At 37.5% G+C, this 24,790-nt stretch overlaps 1 protein-coding gene across 11 annotated transcripts in view; it reads left to right on the top strand.

Annotated features, from left to right (window-relative positions):
- TNPO1 (transportin 1) overlaps positions 1 to 24,790 on the top strand; it is a 98,258-nt gene that overhangs the window by 10,456 nt on the left and 63,012 nt on the right. For 5 of the 11 annotated variants that reach the window (XR_010157213.1, XR_010157216.1, XM_001153549.6 and 2 more), the window contains exons 2-3: positions 21,823 to 21,936; positions 24,693 to 24,768. Coding sequence is in view for 7 of the 11 variants with exons in the window: in XM_001153549.6 (XP_001153549.2) it covers positions 21,823 to 21,936; positions 24,693 to 24,768 (190 nt within the window). In the remaining 4 variants the exon portion in view is untranslated. Of the gene's footprint in view, positions 1 to 20,463; positions 21,690 to 21,822; positions 21,937 to 24,692; positions 24,769 to 24,790 lie in introns of those variants that run through there. The other 6 variants (XR_010157214.1, XM_063811153.1, XR_010157215.1 and 3 more) reach the window with 4 other exon arrangements.

The raw sequence follows: 24,790 nt of genomic DNA, 5'->3' as shown, positions 1-24,790 counted from the left end.
AAGTATTTGTTAAATGAATTGTTCGTGATGGTGCAAAATGGTAATTATGTTAAATGTTCACCAATAGACCTATATATCACAATGAGTAACAAAATCTGTATAATGACTAGGAAAGTTAAGGCGTATTTTGAAGTTTGTTACAGAACAGGCCTAAAACACTTTTTGTTTCTACAGATACCTGTGTATTTAATTCCATAGAGAAGAACGCTACAAGGATACATAACCAAATGCATACTAAAGTACTTCTGGGGAGGGGACCAAGATTAAGAGAGATAGTTGAAAGGACCTTGAATTTCATATGTATTGTTTGCTTTTCTTTTTTTTAGCAATGAGAAACAGTCACATGTTAATGTTTTACATTAAGTTTTTTTAATGAAGAGATGAGAAAAAAACAAATACATATTAAGAAAATAAAGCAGTGAGAGGAAATGGAGAGTAAAGCGTAGGGTAGAGAGAAAAGGAAGAGGACATTGCCTTTCTTAAATGTCGTATTTGGCCAGCAGTCAATCTGAAAGAGGGGAAGGAGTGAGCAATGTGAATATGGGGGAAAGAGCATGCAAAAGTAAAGGCCCTTAGGTGGGAACAAACTTAGCATGATCTGGGCACTGTAAGAAAACCAGTGTGATGAACATAGTGAAAAAGGGGACAGAGACTACTGGGAGATAAGTTCAGAGAGATGGGCAGGCACCCATGTTAGGTACAGCTTTGCAGGCTGTGATGAGGATATAAGATCTGTGTGATAGGAAACCACTGGAAGATTTTGATGGGGGGAATACATGATTTAATTACAGATTTAATAATTACAGATCATTTTTGCTGCTTTGTCTCAGACAATGGGTTATAAGGGAACAAAAGAGGAGGCAGGCAAATCTGCCTAAACCATGGACTAGGGTAGACAGCAGAGGGGGTGAGAAGTGGTCAATTCAGAGTATATTTTGATGGTGTATTTTAAGAGTCTTGGCTGATGGTTAGGATTTGGGATATGAAGGAAATCAAGGGAAATAAGGATCATTGCTTCTGATCTCCATAATTGGCCTGAACAACTGAGTGAAAACTAGTAGTATTTAGTGGTATTAGGCAACTGGAGGAGGAGCAGATTGGAATGGGTTGGAGAAGGGAATCAAGAGTTTTGTTTCAAGCCTGGGCAGCATAGGGAGACCCTGTCTCCACAAAAAAAATTTTTTTTTTAAATTAGCTGGGCATGGTGGCATGTGCCTATAGTCCCAGCTACTCAGGATGCTGAGGTGAGAGGATTACTTGAGGCTGGGAGGTCAAGGTTGCAGTGATCTGTGGTCATGCCACTGCACTCCAGGCTGGGCAACAGAGGGAGATCCTACCAAAAAAAAAAAAAAAAGTTTTCTTTCAACCAGCAAAGTTTGAGATGCCCATTTGACAAACAAGCAGATATGTCTTGTCAGATGTTGGATACTTGAATCTGGAATTCAGGGTGCTTTTAATGTTGCAGACTGATGAGATTATATAGATAGTGAATAGAAGGGGGTCTAGGATATTGAGGGGAGCCAGCGAAGGAGACAAAGAGCAGCCAGTGAGATACGAGGAGAACCAGTGAGATGTGGTGCCATAAGAGGTGAAACAGTGGTCACCTGCATTGAGCACTGTGAAGAAATTAAGATGAGGCCAAGAAGAAGTTGTTGGGTTTGGCACCATGGAAATCTCTCAGTGGAGTGGAGTACAATGGGAGACAGTGACTATTTACAACTTTCAAGATGTTTCTGTGAATGGTGGGGAGTGGAGAAATTTAGTTGTGGGGGATGAACGGAGTCTAAGCTGGTTTTTAAAGATATTATTTTAAATTAATTTTGAACTACAGAAAAGTAGTACAAATAATTCAGAAAACTCCCATATTTACTTTACATGGATTCACCAGTTTTTAACATTTTGCTACATTTGTTTGCTTCTCTCGCTGTCTCTACACACACATACACACACAAATTTTTGGGGGGTCATTTGAGAGTAGGCTGCATACATCTGTGCCTCTTTAGCCCTTAATACTTTAATGTGCATATCCTGAGAGCCAGGATATTATCTTATGAAACTGCATACGTGAGCAAATTCAGGATATTTAGTTTTTTACAGCCCACATTACAATTTTGCCAGTTGTCCCAGTAACATCTTTTGTAGCATTTTTTCTTCTACCAGTACCTGATCTGGTCTAGGATTTTATGCTATATTTAGTTGTCATGTCTTTTTAGATGGAGAGGTATTTGCAATGATCGTTATATCAGAAGGATAATTTAAAAATTTCTAGATGTGTATTATAACTCTTCATAATGGTAGATCAGTTTAATATGTCATCCTGATAAACATTAGGACAGAAGGAAGAGCAAGAAAAGTGAAGATACTTTATATGTAAATTTATCAGACTTTGGCATAAATAAATTATGTGTTTTCAGAGTTATTGGTACTCATTGTTTAGAAAGGTAAAACAACTTGGATTCTTTTGTGATAGGGTTGAGTTGGCAGTATTATATGGACATGGTTTAAGAGTTTTTCAAAAAGAGTTTGTTTCAGCTCATAAAATCCTGCATGTCAAACCTTTATTAGAAAATATTGTGAGACTTAATTTAGGAAAAGAGCATTAAAGAGTGAAACATTGGAACCACAAGTGCTTCAGAATAGGCATTAGAATGCTCCATTGGATTTTTGGTTCAGTGATGAACACAGTTTTCTGTTACACAGTTTTGAGGGTTAGTGAGTAAAGACTTCCGTTGGATAGAAGCACAAGTTATGATGAAAATTTGTCTCCGACATTTTCAACCAAAGATTGTTCCTGCTATTGAATATGACTTCTGCAAGAAGTCACCTAAGGCTGGCACAGTACTGTGCTCTTTCACAGGAGCCCAAGTATTTGCTGAAAGATTCAAGTGACATGTAGCTTTCACTCAGGTAACTTAGACCCAGAACTACTGTTGAACAATCGAGTTGAATACAAGTTTCCCTCAAGGATAGGAGTGGCTTGGAGAATTTCAGTAGCAAGTATAAGAAGTAATGCCAGCTTTTGTATGTGAAGTATGACTATTCCTTGTTTATAGTTATCTAAATGTTTTACTTCTAGAAGCTGAAAGGAACATGGTCTTTAGTTACTTTATAGGTGAGGAACTAAACCAAATGAGAGTATGTGATTGGTGTAGGATTTCCCAGCTGGCTGTTCTTATGCAGAGAATTGAGACAAGAGCCCCAGATTCCTGATGCCCCTTCTTTTTTTCTGATGTTATTTTGGCTCTTCTTGGCACTGAAGACTTAAACACCCTTAGAGGAAGGCAGTTAGTCCTAAAGCCCCATGCAGTTACCCTGGGCTGTTAGCTCTAGACAGGTTGTGGCTGTGAGTTTAAGTGTCTGTGTCATCCTTCCCTTGGCCTGATACCCCTGCCCAAGTAGGAAACAATAAAACCATAAAGGGATTGTGAAGGTAGGAGATTTTCCTGGAGTCTGATTTTAGCATAGATAATAAGCTCTGAATCAAGACAGTGGTATAGTAGTTTAATATTTAATGTAGGAATTTGATGGAGAAGCTTAAGAGTGAGTAGAGAAATAAAAGGATGAGACATAAAGAGGATAAGGTGCTAATAAAAATTCTAGCTTTGTTTTAACCTTACATCCTAATGGGCTAGAGACTTTTGTTAGGTACGTGGCAGGCAATTTTTATTTGTAAAGCAGAATATACACACACTCACTGGAGTGTGATTCCCGTAGAGTTTAAATTGCTCAGCAGCTAGGGCAAAATTGTCATTTTAGATAAAATTATTGTATTCTGATTCTGGGAAATACAAACTCCTGAACATCTCAAATGTTTTTGGGCAGGTTCATCAAATGCCTACCCACATATCGAATTACTGAATTTAATAACAATTTAAATTAATAAGTTAAGAAATCTTAGGAATTTCTGAGTTCATCCTCTCATTTCGGATGTTTTATTATTATATTGGTAGTTTCCAGCTGTGAGATCCTGCACATACAAGCACTTAAGAAATGTTTGCTTTTGATTTAATAGCTGGCATTCCGTCCTTCTGGAAGATGCACAGTATGCTTATAATAATGTATGACCAAGACTTAACTGAAGATTATGTATTTTATTAACTAAATAATATGGATCAGTTACTACATGAAATTATTTTTTAAATTGGGGTATCATTTCATGTGACTCAAGACAAAGATTTTCTTTTTGTGTCTCTCAACCCTCCTCCAGGATTTAGGACAAGTTTATAATAAATGAATTTATGTTTTTTTCTAAGAATCAGTTTGCCGTAATGGAAATAGTATGTGTTTTTGAAATAGTAATTAGACTCTTAGGTCTACCAGTTGTAAGTGTATAGTCATGAATGGTATCTACCTTAAAGACTAAACAGGCACACAGAATTATGCCGTTAGCTCGTTAGTCAAGATATTTGTAAGCATTCATGTTCTTTCCATCCCTTCTTACTTACCACATTAGTTTTCTTCGGCAGAAAAATGTATTAAGAAGACTCTATTGATGATTCTAACATAACTACTTTAGATTTATTTGTTTTTGCAGTAGAGATTTCATTATGAATTAGTTTTTTACTTAACATATTTTAGTTATGATTATTGAGACAGTCTGTAGAACTTATTTCTGCAGAAGTCTCAAGAACCATTGTAGAAGAATATAGGCCCTCTTTTCTAAGCTAAAATTCATTTTCATTTGCTTTTGGCTTTTACATATTTAGTAGGGTTTTTTCTTAGTTCTTCTAGTTCAACATATTGTTTGAGCTATATATTGTTTTTTCTTATATTTCCAGAATTTTGTATCAGCATTTGAAAAATTAGGAAATCAGTGAAAGATCCTTGTATTATTATGTCTTTTGATATAAAATAAAATTTGGGGATTTGTTCTTCTAAATTTTGTACTATTACTGTTTCTGTATTTTTTACTTAGTATTTTGTGGCATTTAAATGTCAACATGAATTTCATATTATTAACATATTAAAAATTATTTTGTATACACAAGGTATCAGAACAGTAATCACAAGTATAGAATATGTAATAACTCCTGTTATCTAAGTAAAACTTCTGTTCTCTAATATTCAAGAAAGCCTTTCTCTGAAACTAAGTCTCTTGGATTATCAGACAATTTTTCTGGTATAATGCTTGAGCTTTGCAAAAGTTGAATCCATTTTTTTTATAACTATGAGGATTTTTTGTTTTCAGTATTTTCTTCGTAGTATGCCTACTTATTTTAATAGCTTAATCTGGGAAAAAGTTGCTCTAAGTACATTAATTGTCTAGGTAACTAAAACGTAACCGTTCAAGTACCGTAACTTAAGTATTTTATCTTTTTTTCTCACTTTTTAAGCATAAATACTTTTCACGTCATTACAGAAATTAACCTTCTTTTTTTGATTGTTGCATAATAGCCCCATCAGTTGAAGGTTATATTATTTGCCATATATTTACTATTGATACTAGAAGTAACCCTGGGATAAAATCTTTGAGTATAATACTCTCTTTTGTGTATTTAGGATTCTTAGGATACAGGCTCAGAAGTGTAATCATGAGGACAAAGTGTATGAAAATGTATATGGCTCAATATAGATTGTTGAGTTATTTCTTATAGGTCGTACTAGTTTTACACTACCATCAGTAATTTGTTAAAAGTTGAATCATCATCTCCTCAGCAGCATAGGATATTATCATTCCAAAATTATCTTTGCTAATTGGACTAAAACCATTACTTTATTATTACATTTATTTGATTACTAGTAAGGTTCAGCATTTTCTCATGTTTGTTTAATGTTGTATTTCCTCCTGTGAATTTTCTTTCATGTGCTGCTATTGGTTCTATATTAGCTTCCCAGAAAAGTTACTAATATATTGCTTTCTTGTTGGAATATTTTAGGAGCTCTCTTTTATGCTTGTTCATATAAAGCAGATATTCATCTGCTATATTTGTCAACAGTGGTACCTCCTGGAAATGCCTAAGAGATGTTGTAGGTCCTTTGAGATATGGAGTGTCTGAGTCTTGAGAACCAAGTACTACCTGAAAGCTAGCATCATAGTGAGAGTAAATTGCCACTGTCCCTACATCTTCTCCTGGTGTAAAGTGTTAGTAAAATGAATATTGTGAGGTATTTTTTCCCTTGATGGCATCAGTGGCAGTGATTGTCAGTGCTCAGAAACAAAATAGTGTAATTTGGAAAAGATAGGGGAAGAGAGGAGAGGAGAGGGATAGAAGTAGATGGGGAATGAATTCTGTTGTCCATAAAGAGGTGTACACCTGAATTGGCAGATGACTTTATTCTGGGTTTTCTCTACTCTTCCCACTCAGTTTACTCTCCACCCATCTGGGTATATTCATTAGACTTCCTACCTTTCAGAGACTTGCATGTCAGCTCTCAGATTTACATTGGTGTTCAAATCAAAGGAAATTAATTCCCATGGCAGTCATCAGCCTTCATTGTACCAACCCTGCAATTCCTAGAGAACTCCCTGCTGCTGAAAACTGCCGTCTTCCTGATGGCTTTCTATTTCTAATCCATGAATGACTTAAAATAAACCTCCCCTTTTCTCTTAGACAATCCGAATTTGAGTTATTCCCCCTCTTGAAAATAAAAGAGCTTAATCAGGATAGCAATATTAGATAAAAATTCAAATATATACCACATGATTATATATATTACATAATTATATAATGTTATGTATTATGACAAACTAGTCCCAAGATGTTTTTGCTTTAAGTGGAAGAATTTGAATGTTTTAGGGAGTTCATCCACCTCTACCTCCCTAAGTGCTGGTATTACAAGCATGAGCCACTGCACACAGCCCCTCTTAATCTGTAATGTTGATTTCTGGGTCTTTATTTCCCCATTTTTAAAATAAGAGGATTGGATAGATGTTGTCTAGTACTCATTACATTCTGAAGCTTAGATGCTATGATTGCCATTCTCTAATTACAGTTAAAGTTAATAAATTTTTATTTTGTGGGCTGAGGGGAATGAATGGACATGATATTCAATTGGCCAACAACTTAATATCTCTATTTGTAAGACTAAAATAAGCTTTTTAACCTAAGATTCAGTTTTAAGGGTCTATGCTTATAAACTGAACACTTTCTTAATGTGTACAGGTTAACATTATCTTTTGTGTCCAGTGTCATTTCAGATTTCCTTCCCATCTCACATTTCATTCTGTTTTTTATACTCATGAATTTTTATACGTCTCATTAATCCTGGTTGAGCCTCAATGTTTCTTTATCACAGTAACAGAAAAATAATGTGAACACTTACAGAATATATGCTGCTGTTTTTTGTACTAAACTTTTAGTTGTATGGTAGTCTATCATATGACATTAGTTCCTACTGATTTTTTCCCACTTTTGGACCATCTCTATAGAATTTTCTTGTCCTATCCCTTTGCATAATATGAGGTGCACCCTCCATTAACTGCACTCATGCATTTCAGTCAATGATGGACTACATATACCATGGTGGTCCCATAAGATTATGATAGAGCTGAAAAGCTTCTATTGCGTCTTGATGCCATAATGCAATGCATTACTCACTCATATGTCTGCGGTGGCACTGGTGTAAATAAACCTGCACTGCCAGTTATATAAAAATATAGCACATATGATTATGCACAATATATAATACTTGATAATGATAGTAAATAACTATTATTGGTTCATGTATTTACTATATTATTGTTATTTTTAGTGTACTTCTACTTATTTTTTAAAAAGTCCACTGTAAAACTACCTCAGCCAGGTCCTTCAGGAGGTATTCTAGAAGAAGGCATTGTTATCATGGGAGATGACAGCTCCATGCTTGTTATTGCTGCTGAAGACCTTCCAGTGGGACAGGATACAGAGGTGGAAGACAGTGGCATTGATGACACTGACCCTGTGCAGGCCTAGGCCAATGTGTGTGTTTGTGTCTTCATTTTTAACAAAAAAGTTTAAAAAGTAAAACAAAAATTAATATAAAAAAGTGTGTAGAATACAGATATAAGGAGGAAATACTTTTGTATAGCTGTACAGTGTGTTTGTGTTATAAGCTAAGTATTAAAAGAGTCAAAACTTTTAAAATCTAAAGTTCATAAAGTAAAAAGTTACAGTAACAGCTGAGGTTAATTTATTATTGAAGAAAGAAATTGTTGTTTAAGTACAGTAGTGTACAGTATTGTCCTAGGCCTTTGCATTCACTCACCGCTTACTCTCTGACTCACCCAGGGCAACTTCTAGTCCTATAAGCTCCATTCATGTTAAGTCCCTTATATTGATAAACCATTTTTTTATTTTTCATGCTTTTTATACTTTATTTTTTATTTTTATGCCTTTTATCTTTTTATGCTTTTTTACCGTACCTTTTGTATGTTTACATATGTGTAGATACACAAGTACTTACCATTGTGTTACCATTGCCTGCAGTATTCAGTACAGCAACATGCTATACAGGTTTGTGGCCTAGGAGCCACAAGCTATACCATATAGCCTAGGTGTGTAGTAGGCTATACCATCTAAGTTCGTGTAAGCACACTATATGATGTTACTACAACAAGGAAATTGCCTAACAATGCATTTCTTAGACCGTATCCCTGTCCTTAACTGACACATGACTAAGTTTTTGCCCTTATACAATTTTTGTACTGATTTAATTCATATCTGCTTTAATGTCCACCACTTGGTTTCCATTTTTTTCTTTGTTCTTATTCTTCCAATATTTCTGTTTTGATTTTTCTACTTTAGAATATCACCTGCCTTTGTCTGTTCCTGTTGCAAAATACCTTAGACTGGGTAATTTACAAAATAATAAAAATGTATTTCTCATAATAGTACACAGCCTGGGAAGTCCAGCCAATTTGATGTCTAGTGAAGGCTTGCCCTCTGCTTCATAAATGGAGCCTTCTTGCTGCATCCCCACATGGACGAAGGGATGCGCCCTCACATGGTGGAAGGGGAGCAGAAAGGCCAAACTGGCTCCCTTAAGCCATTTGATAAGGGTATTAATCCCATTAATGAGGACAGAACTCTCATGACGTAATCACTTCCTAAAGACTCCACCTGTTAATATTGTTGCATTGAGGGTTAAGTTTCAAGATGAATTTTGGTAGGACACATTCAAATCATAGCATTCTGCCCTTGGCCCCCCAAAATTTATGTGCTTCTATCAAAATACATTCATTCTATCCCAAGAGCCCCAGAAGTCTTAACTCATTCCAGCATTAATTCAAAAGTCTGAAGCCGAGAATCTCATCTAAATCAGATATGAGTGAGGCCCAAAGTATGATTCATCTTGAGGCAAATTGCTCTCCAGCTATGAGCCTGCAAAACCAAGTAAGCCCAAGACCCAAGAAGGCAAACAAGATTACATCTTAAGGCTCCAGAATAATCTTCTTTGACTTTTATGTATTGCCTTCCAGATACAGTTGGGTAGGGGTTGGGCCCCCAAGTCTCCAGGTCACCCTGTCCCCATGGCTTTGCTGGGCACAGCCTATGCTGCAGCTCTCATGAGTTAGTTTACTGCCTGTGGTTCTCCCAAGCTGGAATTGCACTCCAGTGGCTCTTTCAGTCTAAGGGGTCCACTCCAACAGCTCCATTAGTTATTGCCCTTGTGTAGGCTCTCTGCTGTATCCCCGCTACCACAGCTCCACTAGGCAGTGCCCTAGTGGGGCCTCTGCGGTGGCCCCACCCTGTGATGGTGCTCTGCCTGAGCCCCAGGGTTTTTCAGGGTGTTCTTTGAAATTTAGGTGAGGTAATAGTGCTCCCACAGCTTATGCATTCTGTGCACCTGCAGAGTTAGCACCATGTAGACACCACCAAGGTTTACCACCTATGCTTTCTGGAGGGGTGGTCTGAGCTGCACCTGGGTGTGGCTGAGCCACAGCTAGGGTAGCCAGGGAGTGCTGCACTATAATGTGGGTAGCAGAGCTTTGAAATCATTCTGTTCCCAAGGCACTGACATTCTGGGCTTATAATAGGCAAGATAGTCCCAACCATCTCTGAAATGCCTTTTGGTTCATTTGCTCATTGTCTTGATGAATAGCACCTAGCTTCTTTCTGTCCATACTAATCTCCTTATCAAACAGTCAGGTTCAGAATTTTTCAAATCTTTAAGTTCTGCCTTCCTTTTAGTTACAAATTCCATCTTTAATTTGTTTCTCTCTTCCTGCATCTTACTATAAGCAGTCAAGAGAAGCCATGCCACACCTTGAACACTTTGCCAAATATCCTATTTCATCACTCTTAAGTCCTGCCTTCCACACAATGCTAGGACATGAACACAATTCAGCAAAGTTCTTTGCCCCTTTGCAACAAGAATGGCCTTTCCTCTAGTTTCCAATAACATATTCCTCATATCTGTCTCAGAGACTTCATCAGAATAGCCTTTACTGTCTGTATTTCTACCAGTACAGAGAGGACCACTTAAGAAATCTTTTAAGAGGATTGAGGCATGTCATGCAGCTCTCCTCTTCTGAGCCCTTACCAGAATAGCCCTTTACCATCCAACCTTTACCCATTACCCAATTGCAAAGCCACTTCCACATTTTTAGGTATTTCTTATAGTAGCACCCCGCTTCTTGGTGCCAATTTCTGTCTTAGTCCATTCCTGTGCTATAACAAAATATTTTAGATTGGGTAATTTGTAAGTAGTATAATATATTTCTCACACTTCTGGAGGCTGGGAAGTTCAAGTTCAAGGCACCAGTGAATTAGGTGTGCCATGAAATCTGGCTTTCTGCTTTGTAAGTGAAACCTTACAGCATCCTCACATGGAGGAAGGAACAAACACTATTTTCTCACATGGCTGAAGGGGAGCAGCAGGGCCAAATAGATGCCCTCAAGCCCTTTTATAAGGGCATTAATTCCATTCACGAGGGCAGAGCCTTCATGACAATGGCAGTCCAAAGTGCCTTCCAAAGTCCCCACCTCTTAATACTATCGCATTTGGAATTAAGTTTCAACATGAATTTTGGAGGGATACAAACATTCAAACCATAGCATCGCTTCATTTAAATGACAAGTTAAACAGTCCATTTTGATACATATTCTTTGATTGTACAAAAATAATCTAAGAAATCTTCATCCTATTGTTATCTGATGGTACGAACTGCCATCAGTAAACCTGGGTCTCAATGACAATTTTAGTTGGGAGTGTAGTGTGCAGGGAACAAACATTAAGTACTGACTATTGTGGTACTTTACATTCTCAGTTAATCTTCTCATCAACCCCATTTCACAGATGACTAAACTGTGGCTTAGAAGATTGGACAATTTTCCTAAAAAAGACAGCGTCAATAATTAACAGAACTGGGATTTGAGCCAATGAGTGTATGACTCCAGAACCCATGCTTCCTCTACTCCATCAGGAACTAAACTTGTAAAAATTGATTCCCTTTCAAAAGTTTTTTCTGCTATGTCTCTTTTCATAACTGAGATCTGACTAATATATGCCCCTGTTGTGTGTGAGATTTCTATGAAGAAATGTATGGTTAGGTAAAACCTAATGCTAATCAGCCTACTAACCACTTAACTTTTTTTTAACCTTTCTATTTTGCTATCTAAACTGCTCTGATCCTTTTCTCATTCAGCCCTTACCAATAAATACAGTGCTGTGTTCCTTTTTCTGCATACACTTGAAAATGTGAAATACTGAATCCATACATTATACTTAATAAAGGATAGCTTTGGACATGAATAAGACATTCCTGGATCCTTCTCACTTCAGAACTTCAGGAGCAATCGAACGGCAATAAAACAGTATACTTGCAGTTATCAAAATGAGCTATAATGGTTATCCCAGTGTGCTAATTTTTTTTAATTATCAGCTTGGCTTATCAACTGTTTAGGTATATCTCACTTTATTAATTTGTAAAGTGGATTCTAAAATATTGAATCATACCTTTTATTAACTTACAATTTCAGATGTGTTTCACAGGAAAATATTTGGCTATTTGCATCATAGCCTTTTTTACCAGCTCCTTAAATTCAGTAAGTATAGCTATAATTAGTAACTTGCCTGGTGCTCATATTTTGTCATCCAGTGCCATTATTTTACCTAGAGTACTACAGCTTGTCTCCATCTTTTATGCATATCATCATATAAATCAGCAGATGTATAATCAGTGTAGAGCAGTGTTACTTGAAGACAAGCTACTCTTTTAATTGATGGTACTTACATATTTAATGAACTATGAATTAAAGGAATAGTTTGGAGTAGTAGAAACATTCGACCGGAAATAGACATTCATTCCAACCCAATTCTTAACATTTACTAGCTGAGCAATTTTTGGCAAGTGACTTAATATCACTGAGACAGTTTCCTTAACTCACAGGGTAGTTTTGAAAATTAAATGAGGTAAAATATGAAAGTACTTTGAAACTTTTTAAGCACTGTGTTTACTTAAAACCACTTGGCAGTGATAAATCAATGTTCTGAAAGGAAATTTATAATCATGTTATAATACATAAGGCTTTTAAAAAGCTTTTTTTCTTAAATCTGTGTCACAGAAATGAAAACTATTGGACTAGGGTTAACAATAGGCAGTGACAGTAGTCCATTGAACTACTTAAAAACTAACTCTCCAGTTGAATGTAGCAGTGGGACAATCCCTAGTAAAGCACATTAATAAATCCTATGATACTAAGAGAATCAGGGACTTAATTATTTTGATTAATTGGTTTTTAATGTGTAGGCTTATTAGAAGAGTTTACTTTTATGAATGACTTAATATTGCCATTTGAAGAAAGATCTAGTTACTCACAAGATAAGTTGATTTGATATACAAATGTAAATCATATTTTGCCAGTTAAGGATCATAATTTTCTAGTGTGTGTTGTTATTATTTACTGGAGATAAACTTCCCCCAAAACTTACTTTTCCCAAGTTCTCATTTCTGTCTTACAACTTAAGTGGAACTTCTTACCCATTCTCTGTCACTGTTAAATTACAAAGTAAATAAACATTGTACTTACTAGTCCTTACTAAGAGGTACAAATTATTATGTAACTTTAAATAGTATGTTCTTATGTTTTGGTTTTCATCAGAGACTTTTTTAGTGATTAGTAATGTTTCCCATATTAATCGATGCAGTCTGTATTCTGTTGTCTTTTTCTGTTTTCTATTATTTCTAGTACAGCTAGAACACCGCTGCTTATTAGAGTAAGAAATAATGGAAATTGCCAGGAGCAGATATATTAATTTAATATAATGGTTCTCAACTGGCTATAAGTTCCCAGTAATTATAATGTGTAGTTAGGGTTGAGAACCACTGATTTAAGTTGCTTAAACATACATGGAGAGTGAGACCAACCGTGAGGGTTAAATCTGTTTTAGAACTCAACAAGGAGTTGATGTTTTGAGGGTGACAATGAGATAACTAAAAGTTAAATATCTGGGAGGTGTTACTCCTATCAGCCTTTTGTTTTCATTAAAAATGAAAAAAATTGTGCTCTGAAAAGCAAGGTGCAGTTATCATATCTGAAGTGATTGACCTGAAGTAGACATTCATCAAGAGAGCTGTTGAATTATTGGTGATGCATGGAATAGAAAGGGAAAGAGTTGTATAACGCAGACTGCTCATAGTCTGCCCACTGTTAAGTTCTCTAAGGGTTAGTCACATGTTCGTGGGGTGGCAGAACGAGAATAATATGGCAGAGTAGTAGTTCAGTGCATGGGTTCTGGAGTTGGGTGCATCTGGGCTTGAGTCCTCGCTTTGTTCATTACTGTGTGATCTTGGACACATTGCTTAAGTTCTCTTAAGCCTGTTCCTCTTCTGTAAAATGGAGATAATTATAGTACATATTCATGGAATTAAATGAGATCATGTATTTAAAGAATTTAATATAATAACTGGCACATGGAAGGACCCATTAATGATAACAGGGTTGCTGTTATTAGTAGGCATGGTTCAGACTTTGGAATCACACAGGTTTGGTTTTGAATGCTTAATCTGCCACATACTAGCTGGGCAAGCTACTTAACCTCTCTGAACCTCGGTTAATATAAAATGGAGTTAACATCTACCTCATAGTGCTGTTGTGAATATTAAATGGGCTAAAGTATAGGAAGTGTCTGGTTACAGATTGGGTCAAATTTTGAGATCAAGCTTTCCTTCTTATCACTCAATTTGATACCACACTCTTTTTTTTAATGTTGATTTGTAAACTTTAACTAGCATTTGGTAAGCATGTCTAATCATCTTCAAAGTTCTTCCAGAAAAGACACTCTAAGCATACATTTATTCAAACTTTCCTTAGTACCTATTTTCCATTTTCTGTGTTCTGTTAATCTCTAAACTCTTAGATGACAATAACTTTGTAATGCCAGAGAGTTAAAATTTTAACGTCTTAGCCTATTTTCAAGTGGTGAACTAGATGATTTACCCATCAGTCTCAATCGAGTATGATTTAAACCCCATGTGCCTAGCACTGTGTAACGTGAGTTATGGTCCCTGCCCTTCTAATCTAGTTGAGCTCATTTCCGTAACTAATATGAGCTCAACAGTTAGTTTTGCATTTTTTTCTCTTCCTTCTTGATCCATAACCTCTGGTTTTAGACTCTCTCTCTCTTTTTTTTTTTTTTTTTTTTTTTTTGGAGACCGAATTTCCCTCTTGTTGCCCAGGCTGGAGTGCAATGGCACAATCTTGGCTCACTGCAAGCTCCACCTCCTTGGTTCAAGAGATTCTCCTGCCTCAGCCTCCCTAGTAGGGATTACAGGCACCCACTACCACACCCAGCTAATGTTTTGTATTTTTAGTAGAGATGGGGTTTCACCATGTTGGCCAGGCTGGTCTCGAACTCCTGACCTCAGGCGATCCACCCGCCTCAGCCTCCCAAAGTGCTGGGATTACAGGCGTGAGCCACCGCGCCCGGCTCATTATAGACTTTTTTTTCCGCCTCCCAGGTTCAAGCGATTCTCATGCCTCAGCCTCCTAAGTAGCTGAGATTACAGGGGCATGCCACCACGCCTGGCTAATTTTTGTATTTTTTTAGTAGAGACGGGGTTTCACCAGGTCTCGAACTCATGACCTTGTGATCCGCCCGCCTCGGCTTCCCAAAGTGCTGGGATTACAGGAATGAGCCACCGCGCCCAGCCTATAGACTTTCTTAAAGGACTTTCTAGTTCCACTGATAGCTATAATTTAACAAGTTTGTCAACGTTTTGATTCATCATTAGGTGCCTGTAAACTTTTCCTTCTTTCCCTTCATACCTGAACTTTGGTTCAATTTCTCATGAAAGTTTTATTAAATAATTGTATTCGTTAAATAGCGTGCTCTTTTTAGATCATTGGATAGCTCTGATTTTTTTTGTCCTTGCTCATCATAGCATTTTTCTGTAAAAAAAAAAAAAAAAACAGTATAAGAGAGATTTTCTGTGGAAGTCTACATATCTGATTCACATTCAGCAAATGATTCAGCAAATTTCTTAAGCTGTTTTGATTTATCTGCTTGTCAAATAAAAATAATACTTGCTACCTACTTACAACAGAGGGGTGTTGTGAAGATTATATTTAGAATGTTTTTAACTCATTTACTCAGTGCTCTGAGAATACCTCATTTTTATTATATTGTCATACTATATACATACTACTGGTTTTTTAGATCTATTATGACTTTTATGATGGTGAAGTGTGATTTTACTTTTCTCTTTTACCTCACCACAAAGGTATCAAAATATATGTTCTTTCGTATGCACATGGTTGTATTTATGAGTAGTTTCCCAGTTTATGGAGATTGATGTTTCTTTTGGAAAGGCAGTATATCAGGGGCTTCCAGACTGGACACTGGAGCCAGATTAGTTGGGTTTGAATCATGGCTTTGGCATTTACTAGCTGACCAACCTTAGGCAAGTAACTTCTCTGTGCCTCAATGTACTTATTTGTAAAATGTAATTAATAGAGCAGCATCATAGAGTTGTGAAGTGCTTAGAACACTGCTTGGCACTCAAAAATATTAGCTATCACTATTACTAACAAAGTAGTGCATGTGTTTAAGTCTTCAATATTTAAGTACCAGAGTTTTTGGTAGCATCTTGGCTCTCTGTGAAACAGGACTGCCTTTCCCCTAACAAACTGGAACTCCATTTTATATGCAGATTGGACAGTTAGGTCTTCCTATGGCTCCTCCTGCCCTCATTGCAAACTGATGGGTTTTAAAAATCATTTTTATTGAAATATGACACATTCTAAAAATTAACCTAATATTAAAGCTATAGAACAAAAGATGAACCTCTCCTTCCCCATTTCTAGGAGGATTAATTCTTTTCCAGACTTTGATCATGTTTTTTATCAATTTAAACCCCTTTCACAAGCTTTGTATTATCCTTAAGATAGTCCAAGCTTCCTAACATCATCTATGAGGTCCTCCTAGCCTCACTTTTGCTTTTTGATAATTCCTGTTAGATTTCTGATAAAGAGTCACTTCCTCAAGGAAGTCCTTTCTTGACCTCCTAACTGGGTTAGCATAATGTTTTCACAGCCCTTAGTCATTTACCATAGTCATTCTCCACTGAGGCAGTGCTGCTCTCTGGAGGTGTCCTAGTGACTGGGAGGTGCTCTTGTCATTTACTGGGCAGGGCTGAGAGTGCTAGATGTTCACCATGAAGAATTGTCCTAGCTTTGTATGACTTGTAAATGTCTGGTTAGATAGTCACAAAGGTGTAAGAAATCTGTTTATAGATATCAGAGCCAAGAGCCTAACTCAATTTTACATATACATGTGGAACTTTTTGCAGAGTTTTAATATATGTTGAATTTTCTAGGAATAAAAACTATGGCCAGGCAGGGTGGCTCACGCCTGTAATCCCAGCACTTTAGGAGGCTGAGGCGGGCAGATCACTTGAGGTCAGGAGTTCCAGACCAGCCTGGACAACATGGTGAAACCCTGTCTCTGCTAAAAATTCAAAAATTAACCGAGCGTGCTAGCACACACCTGTAATCCCAGCTACTCAGGAGGCTGAGGCAGGAGAATTGTTTGAACCTGAGAGGCGGATGTTGCAGTGAGCCGAGATCGCACCACTGCACTCCAGCCTGGGTGACAGAGCAAGATTCCATCTCAAAAAAAAAAAAAAAAAAACCCAAAAAACAAGAAACTACTATGTTATTGAAGGACAATTGTACCTTGTTTTGTTTGGATCTCTACCAAGAGTTGTTTACCATTTTGGGAAATGACGTCACTAATAGCAACATTTCTCACATTCATAGTGATTCAGCATATAGATAGAAACATCTAACTTTGAATTTAGTTGAAATTAGATGGAAAAAATTTTAATTGAACCAGATGGGGGTAAAATGCATCTCTGTCTCCTGGTGGAATGTATTTGCTTTTCTCTCTTTTCGTATTGTACTTTATCATATACTTTATTCATTGACAGGTCATCTGCCTCTCTCACCAAATGAGAACTTAGTGGGGATAAAAACAAACTATATTTTACTTATCTTTGAATCTCCAAAATTCACTGAGCACATGGTAGTTCTACTTAATAGTTACTCAGTTGAATTAATAGCAACAACAATAGCGTTTATTCAACAAGTATTTGTTGAATCGGACTCTGCCAGGCAAAGAGAGTGAAAAGACACTGTCCCTGCTCTCAAGGAACTTGTGATCTATTGCCAGGACAGACCTAGAAATAATTATAATACAATATGACAGTTTCTAGAATGGAAATAGCTATAAACCATAGATCTGTAATGAAAAATACACTTAAGTCTTGTGGGGAGATCTTGGAATAATGACACAGAAGAGAAATAGTATCCAGTATCAATCATAGTGCCAAGAAAGACTCTCAATAAATATTTGGAAAATCAGTGAATGAGGGTAGCTCTAAAGAGTGAGAAGGAGTTTGCCAATTGGTCAGGTTTAAGGAGGGCATTCCCAGCAGGAAATCCCTGTGCAAAGGCTCAGAGGTAGGACAGGTGCAGGAAAAGATGATGGAGCATAAAGTTCGAAGTTGAGTCATAGATAAAATTGCCTTTGAAGGTGATGAACCAGATGATGAAGAGACTTCTTCCATGAAAAGAAGTTAGATTTTATCTTGCAGATGCTAGAAAGCCATTCATTTAACTATAAAACTACTATTTTTCAAATTACACATATTGTGTGCCAGGGACCTATGATCTGCATACAGAGTTAGTATATTCCCATTTTCGGGTTGGGAAACTAAGACTTAGATTAATTAACTTGCCCAGGTTTTCACTGCTACTAAGTGGAAGAACTAGAATTCAAACGTGGTCAGTTGGGTCCATATCTCCAGTCTGCTTTTTAAACTATATTTTACAGACTATCCAACAAGGAAGAAGCTATATATTTTTACTTTCTCTTCAGCTGGTCTGGCTTCTTTACCTCACATGATTCTCAACTGTAGCAAATTCAAAATTTTTATGTAAATTTAAGTTAAAAACTTACTCATGAGTAAGCTCTAGTCTTCTGAAAGTCCAAAATGGTATCACAGTAACTCACCACTTGCAGGCTACTTTTTACTCTGGGGCTGTCTTCTGTCTTGTTTTTCAAATAACTGTATTTTGGCTTGTTGAAATGCCTTTTTTTTTTTTTTTTTTTTGGTCACCATTGAATGTCATGGGCCAATCAGGCATAAGTTGTAAAGTTAATATTAGTGTAGTATGGAGTATCATCTAAGGGAGCGAAATTTGAAGTACTACTTCCTTTTTTTGAGACATTTAGAAAGCTGAGCCTTCAACATGCAAAAAGAATACTCCAGGTAATATTTAAATTTTATAAGAAAATCCAATATTGATCTTGATATTCTATTTAATTAATATAAATGTAGTTTACTATTTAAATAAATGATTTCTACCTCATATAATAATCCTGATGTGCTTGGTTAGCTTGAAGTACTTCAGATGTTATCTAATTAACCCTGCAATGTCTGGCTACCCCAGGGTATAAGATTCTTCCTTATTTTAATGGCTTTTAAAATATGGTAAGTTTTGGAGATGGATGCCACTGAACTGTATACTTAAAATGATAAATGTTATGTATGTAGATTTTATCACACTTTTTAAAAAGATGTGATAGAAAAGTTCAAAGTGGCTTAAGATCTCTTATCAAGCAGCTATCTGAATCAAATATTCTTGAGAGCCCTTTGTTACAGATAATTTGAGTAAGGTGTGGGGAAACACCTATTCTGTCATCATAGGCTGATCAAATTAAATGTCCTTAATACCAAGCTGTTTGAAAAGAAAACCCTGTTTGACGACAGAAATAAAGAAGGAAGCATGCTATTGGCCTGATATTATGGTACAGCCATCCTCAGGATGGATGTGATAATGAAGATGCCTTTCAGACTTGACTGCTATTGGTCCCTTGCTTTAGTTTCTTGTTTAAAAGGGCAGCTAGGGGGTTAAGTGGGCTATCCGAATGTCACCTCAGCAGGTAGGGTATGCCTGGTAGCAGCTTCAACTCTAATATTACTAAGGCTCAGACTTTAAGTTCCCCACCCCCACTAGTATCAGGGGAAATTAAATTGTCATTGTTTAGCTTCATGAAAATTAAAAGAATGTGCTGGTGGAGATAAAGGAAACATTCATATTGTTGGCGTGTGTGAACTGCATAACTTTTTGGAAAGTAATTTGGTAATAACTGTTTAAAGTTTTTAAATTCACATACTTTTTGGCCTAATAACCCCACCAGGTTGCCACTATTATGTAGGGACATTGGTACAAGAATTTTTTTGCTGTGTTGTTGGTAGTGGCAAAAAAGTAGAAGCAATCTGGAAGCCAATCAGGAGATGGTTGAACAAATTATGCTGTATCCATTCTCAAGACCAATGTGCATCTATTAAAAGGTGAGTTAAATTGGTATGTATTGGCCTGGAATTATGGCCATGTCATATTAATGTGTAAAAAATGTTGTAGAGTTAGTGTAGTATGGAGGATGATCTTAAAAAAAGAGGAAAAATATATGTGAGATTAGAATGTAGAAAGATTCACATAAAACTGTTAAAACGGGTTCTCTAGGGAGCCTGGAGATAGGATTGAATTAACTTGTCTTATACAACCATGTTGTTTGATTTATTATAATATTTGTAGTTTTTTAAAAGTTTCTGAAGTTAAGAGAGGGAAGGGGAGAAATCTATAGTGATAGAAATTATACTGGGGATTACTTTAGGAAGGGTTGATGGCTGGGATTGGACACAAAAGAAACCTCTTCATACTCAGCGATCTCTATCTTGAGCTGGGTGTTGGTTACACAGATGAGTTCACTTTGTAAAAATCCATCTATGGATCATATGCTTATCATTTGTACAATGTTGTGTCTATATTGTATCAAATAAAAGTGTATAAAAATAAATGACATAGTGGTACAATGGAATACTATTCACTTTTTATTGAAATATTTTCAATAAATAATGATATACGAAGTCAGGCAAGAAACAGGACAATCCCATTATTATAAAATATAATGTGCATAAAAACACACAGAATGAAGACTAGAATAAAAACACTATAGTATTAATACATTTTATGTCCAGATGGTGGTGATTTTATTTTGAGGTTTTTTTTAAGAACAGTTTATTAGATTGGGCCATTTACGAAGTCATTAGAACTTGGTGAGCAAAGTCAGATTACAGGCTATTAAGCAGAGAAATAAGAGTGAAAGAGAGAGGAAAAGGCATTTTTAAAAAGAAAGAAAAAGCTAACTAGAGAGGTGGAAAGGTAGTTTTTTTAAGCCCCTACTAGCAAGGGACTTTTCATGTTAAAAATCCTCTGCTTTATCAAACTGTTTGGTTTTTACAAATAAGTCATGCTTGATACTTACATTCTGTTGTTTTTGTTTAAGCATTTAGTTTTAGTGAAAAATGTCATTAATAGCTTCAGTTGACTGTAGCAGATGCAACTCATAGTAGCTTTAAAAACCTATATTCGTGTCTCAGTCTTCACTGATTAAGTGTGGTTGTTTGCTCAGATCTTTTTTCGCTTTAGTTGCCACATGGAGGCAAATAATACCTCACTAGGTTGTAATGAAAATCAAATGAGAAAATGTAGTATGTGAAAATACTTTAATGGAATTAAACACTACCCAGTTGTAAAATTACATCGTTTTTATTGTGTTTCCTTCGACCCAAAGTCCTTACTTTTAGAATGTAGTTATTTCATAATGGAATTTATTTCCCTTAATAGGAGTTCAAAAGTTGAAGTTTATGCAGAAATGCAATTTTTTTTTAAGTCAAGTTCTGCAAATGTTGCATATAATGGTTTTCGAGGTCTGGGTTGCGACTGCATCAATATTTTAGACTTTTTAGTGCCTTATATATCAAATTGAAATGTAAACATTTTTATTGCTTCTAATTATTGCTGAACTGTCAGGGAAATGAACAACCTTTTTACCCTATTTCAGTCATTTTTCGTTAATTCACCATGTGTATGTAAAATAATATACCCAAAACAGATCTCTTCAGGTGTTTCGCAGGGGTTTTGATAAGGACTTGACTTTTTATTAGCCCTTAAGTCAGTAGTAATCTGGACGGAATTAGAGATGGGTTGGGTTGGAGAAAACTGCGTGGCACTAGGACCCAGGGGGCTCCCGTGAGCGGATCTTGGGGCCAGATTGCAAATTCGCGGTGACTCAGTCTGGTCGGCTCCTTGCGCTCGGCGGCCGCGGCGGCAGCAGCAGCAGACGTTGGCGGTCGGGCTGCCAGGAGCAGTTCCGCCCGGTTTCACTGTTCGTGACTTCCTTCGGGGCACCTCAGGCAGGTCCGCGGCGTTTGGGGAGCGCTGGGGTTGTGGTGGCGGGGAGAACGGGTCAGCTGCGCGCGGGAAGCCTCTGGGCCTGTGCACCGGGAGTAACATTTGCTCCGTCTCTTCCTGTGTCTGGCTTTATTTGCAGCAAACCAAGATGGAGTATGAGTGGAAACCTGACGAGCAAGGGCTCCAGCAAATCCTGCAGTTGTTGAAGGAGTCCCAGTCCCCAGACACCACCATCCAGAGAACCGTGCAACAAGTATCCTTTCCGAGGCCTGGCCGCCACCCGCGCAGCTCGCCCCGCGCTGCGGCCCAGCTCCTAGCTCCCGGCGGCCGGGGGCTCCCGTCGCCTCCGCCTCTGCCCCTCCCCCATCCTCCGAGACCGGCCTCCTCCCTGGGTCCGCGCGCGGGGAAAGCCGCCGCTGCCCCTGCCGGGCGACTCGCGCACGCGGCCCTGGTGCCTGGGCCGGGGGCGCCGCCGCGTGGGGCTCACGCCGCCAAGGCCACCGGCTTCCGGCGCGCAGGAGGCGGGGGCCCCCGGCCGCCGCCCGGGATCGCGACATGTGCGCGGGCCGGGCCGCCACGTCCCCGCCCGCCGCTGACCTGCCGCGGGGGTAGGGAGCGGGCGGGCGGGAGCGGCCCGGGCCCACACAATGCGCCCCGTGGGTGGGGGTGGCAGGCCGAGCGGGAGGCCGGGTGGAGGGCGCTCTGTGCGCGGCGGAGCTCGCCGCCTGACTGGCCAGAAATGGGTGGAGCTGGCGCGGGGTTTGAACTGCAGCTGTGTGAGTCTTGGGGGTTTTTCCACGTCCTTGCCCTAAAAGGGCTGGGGACCTACAGGTGGGGGAAAGGGGTCTCTATGCCTCACCCTGGGGTTACTGGTGTTAACACCTGTTGCGAACTCCTTGTCACCCAAGTGAGATTTTCTTTTTAAAGCTTTGGCTCAAGGCTGACTGCACAATTATCTAGGTCTTTACCGAGTGTGCTGGTGTAGTGATCCTGTTGCTACGGTTTTAGAGACAGGAAAGATTAAGAGAACCAAAACTCCACCACGTATGCTTTCTGTAGTGCCCTAAACCGTGCTCAAATGTAGAGCTCTTACTGGATCCAGTAAAGGAAACATTCACTCATTATATCATGAATAACCTTTTAACCCCCGATCTCTTAAGCCTAAAGAAGTTAGTTAAGTCTACTATTTTTTGCAGAAAAGCCTCTTGATTTTTATTGTCAAAAAGCAGCAAAATTACTTAATATGGAGTTTGGTAAGTAAGCTCTTCGTGTTTGAGTTTATTTACATTTAAAACATCTGTAAAGATGAAGTTATTTACCCCGAGGGTTTCGCAGAAATACTGCATTGCCGTAATTTAAAACCTTCAATAGATGACAAAATTAGTACTTACCTTCTTGGTTAATGTAATACTTCCCATTTAAAAGTGGAAGGGATAATGATTTAGATCTGCTTGGATTTTTTAAAGCCATTTTGTTTGGATACTTCTAGTACTGAGGAAAGAACACTTTTGGAATGTATTGCCGTTTGTATCTTGTAAACAGTGCTATGGCTCAGTCTTAATTTGTGTTGTCATAGTTCTAGGGATGATAGAAGTTGATAGTTGATTAATTGCAGGTATTATATGATACAGTTACTAGTTTCTTAAATTAGCTAAGCCCAATCCTGCATTGTAGTTATTCTGTGGCACCATATATCATAATTTCTTGTTTTAGTCTACATTTATTAGGTACGTCATAAATGCTTAGTACCGTGCTTGGGCTAGTAGTCAATTTACAGTTTATTCTGTGTGCCTGGAACTTAGTATGTCCTCTGAGAAAGAACAACTTTCTGTTGCTGTGAGAGGAAAACTACTTTAGCTAAGAATACATACTGCTGTTTCAGAGTGCCTTATTTTGTTTCTCCTAAGAAGATAATATATTTAATTATTATTTTGTATAGGCTTTTGAGTACTTTTTGAAAGACCGCTATAATAGGATAAAGAGATGTAGCTTAAGTTGTAAGAAGGTAAACTTTATCAGGAAATAGTTTTGAAAAATTCATTGGCATATCAGCTTGTTGTTAATCTGGGCCATTCACTAAAACAAGAATTACTGTCTTGGTTGGAGAAAGTAGTTACACCTTGCAGTTTTACTAGAGACTATGTTGTTGGTTCGTTTACTTTCTGACCCATAAACATTGAGGGTATTCAAATATGTAATAAATAGCTAATAAAGTGTTACTGGAGTTTGATTCATGGATTTAATCAGAAATTTAGATTTGTTGGGTAACAAAACATTTTAATCTTTCTGTGTAGTAAAACACAATTGGGAAGCATGTTAGTTAGGGGTTGGGAGTCAGGGCTTGAAGAAAGATGTAATAGAGCATTTTGTCACAGCTGCCTCCCGACAGCGATGAAATACCTGCAAATTGGTATCACTAGAAATGTTGCGTCTTGGGGATGAGGGGAAGAATTGTACAGCTGTAGTGCAATAATCTCATAATGCTGACTTTATAATAAGATATATAGCCTTGTGCATAAATGGCACTTTATCTTTTTGGATTCTAAAGAACAAATGAGTCTGAAAAGTATCTTTTTTTAAAAGTTATTCTATAAAGTTAATTTCTCTAAATGATCTTCAACTCTGAAAGACTTGTTTTCATTTGGAATGCTTTTATTTTTGTCATTTTATGCTTAAATACCTTTCTATTTAGAGTGGTTTAAAGTTGAAATCCAAGAATTTTTTTGAATATTTTTTGCTATATTGAGCATGCTGAAGCTGGAACTTTCTTACGTTGTATTGCATGTAACTGATACATTTCAGCCATAAAGCACCTAAGAGGTTTAGCAAGCACTAGCGTGTTTTTGAAATAGATGTTGATAGATTTAGTAAGATATCCTTATTCTTAGTTTAAAAAAAAAACGCAGGACTGAAAATACCACCAAAGAGATCCTTGATTTTTAGATTTAAAATGCTTAATTTCTTCCTGAGATTACACAGAGAAGTTTCCTTAACTACTGTTTGTTCTAGAAACTGGAACAACTTAATCAGTATCCAGACTTTAACAACTACTTGATTTTTGTTCTTACAAAATTAAAATCTGAAGGTAAGTAGGATTTGTATTGATA

Source organism: Pan troglodytes, chromosome 4, assembly GCF_028858775.2.
Source record: "Pan troglodytes isolate AG18354 chromosome 4, NHGRI_mPanTro3-v2.0_pri, whole genome shotgun sequence".
Classification (NCBI taxonomy): domain Eukaryota; kingdom Metazoa; phylum Chordata; class Mammalia; order Primates; family Hominidae; genus Pan; species Pan troglodytes.
Note: the sequence above shows the minus strand (reverse complement) of the source record. Positions and strands in the feature narration are given on the sequence as shown.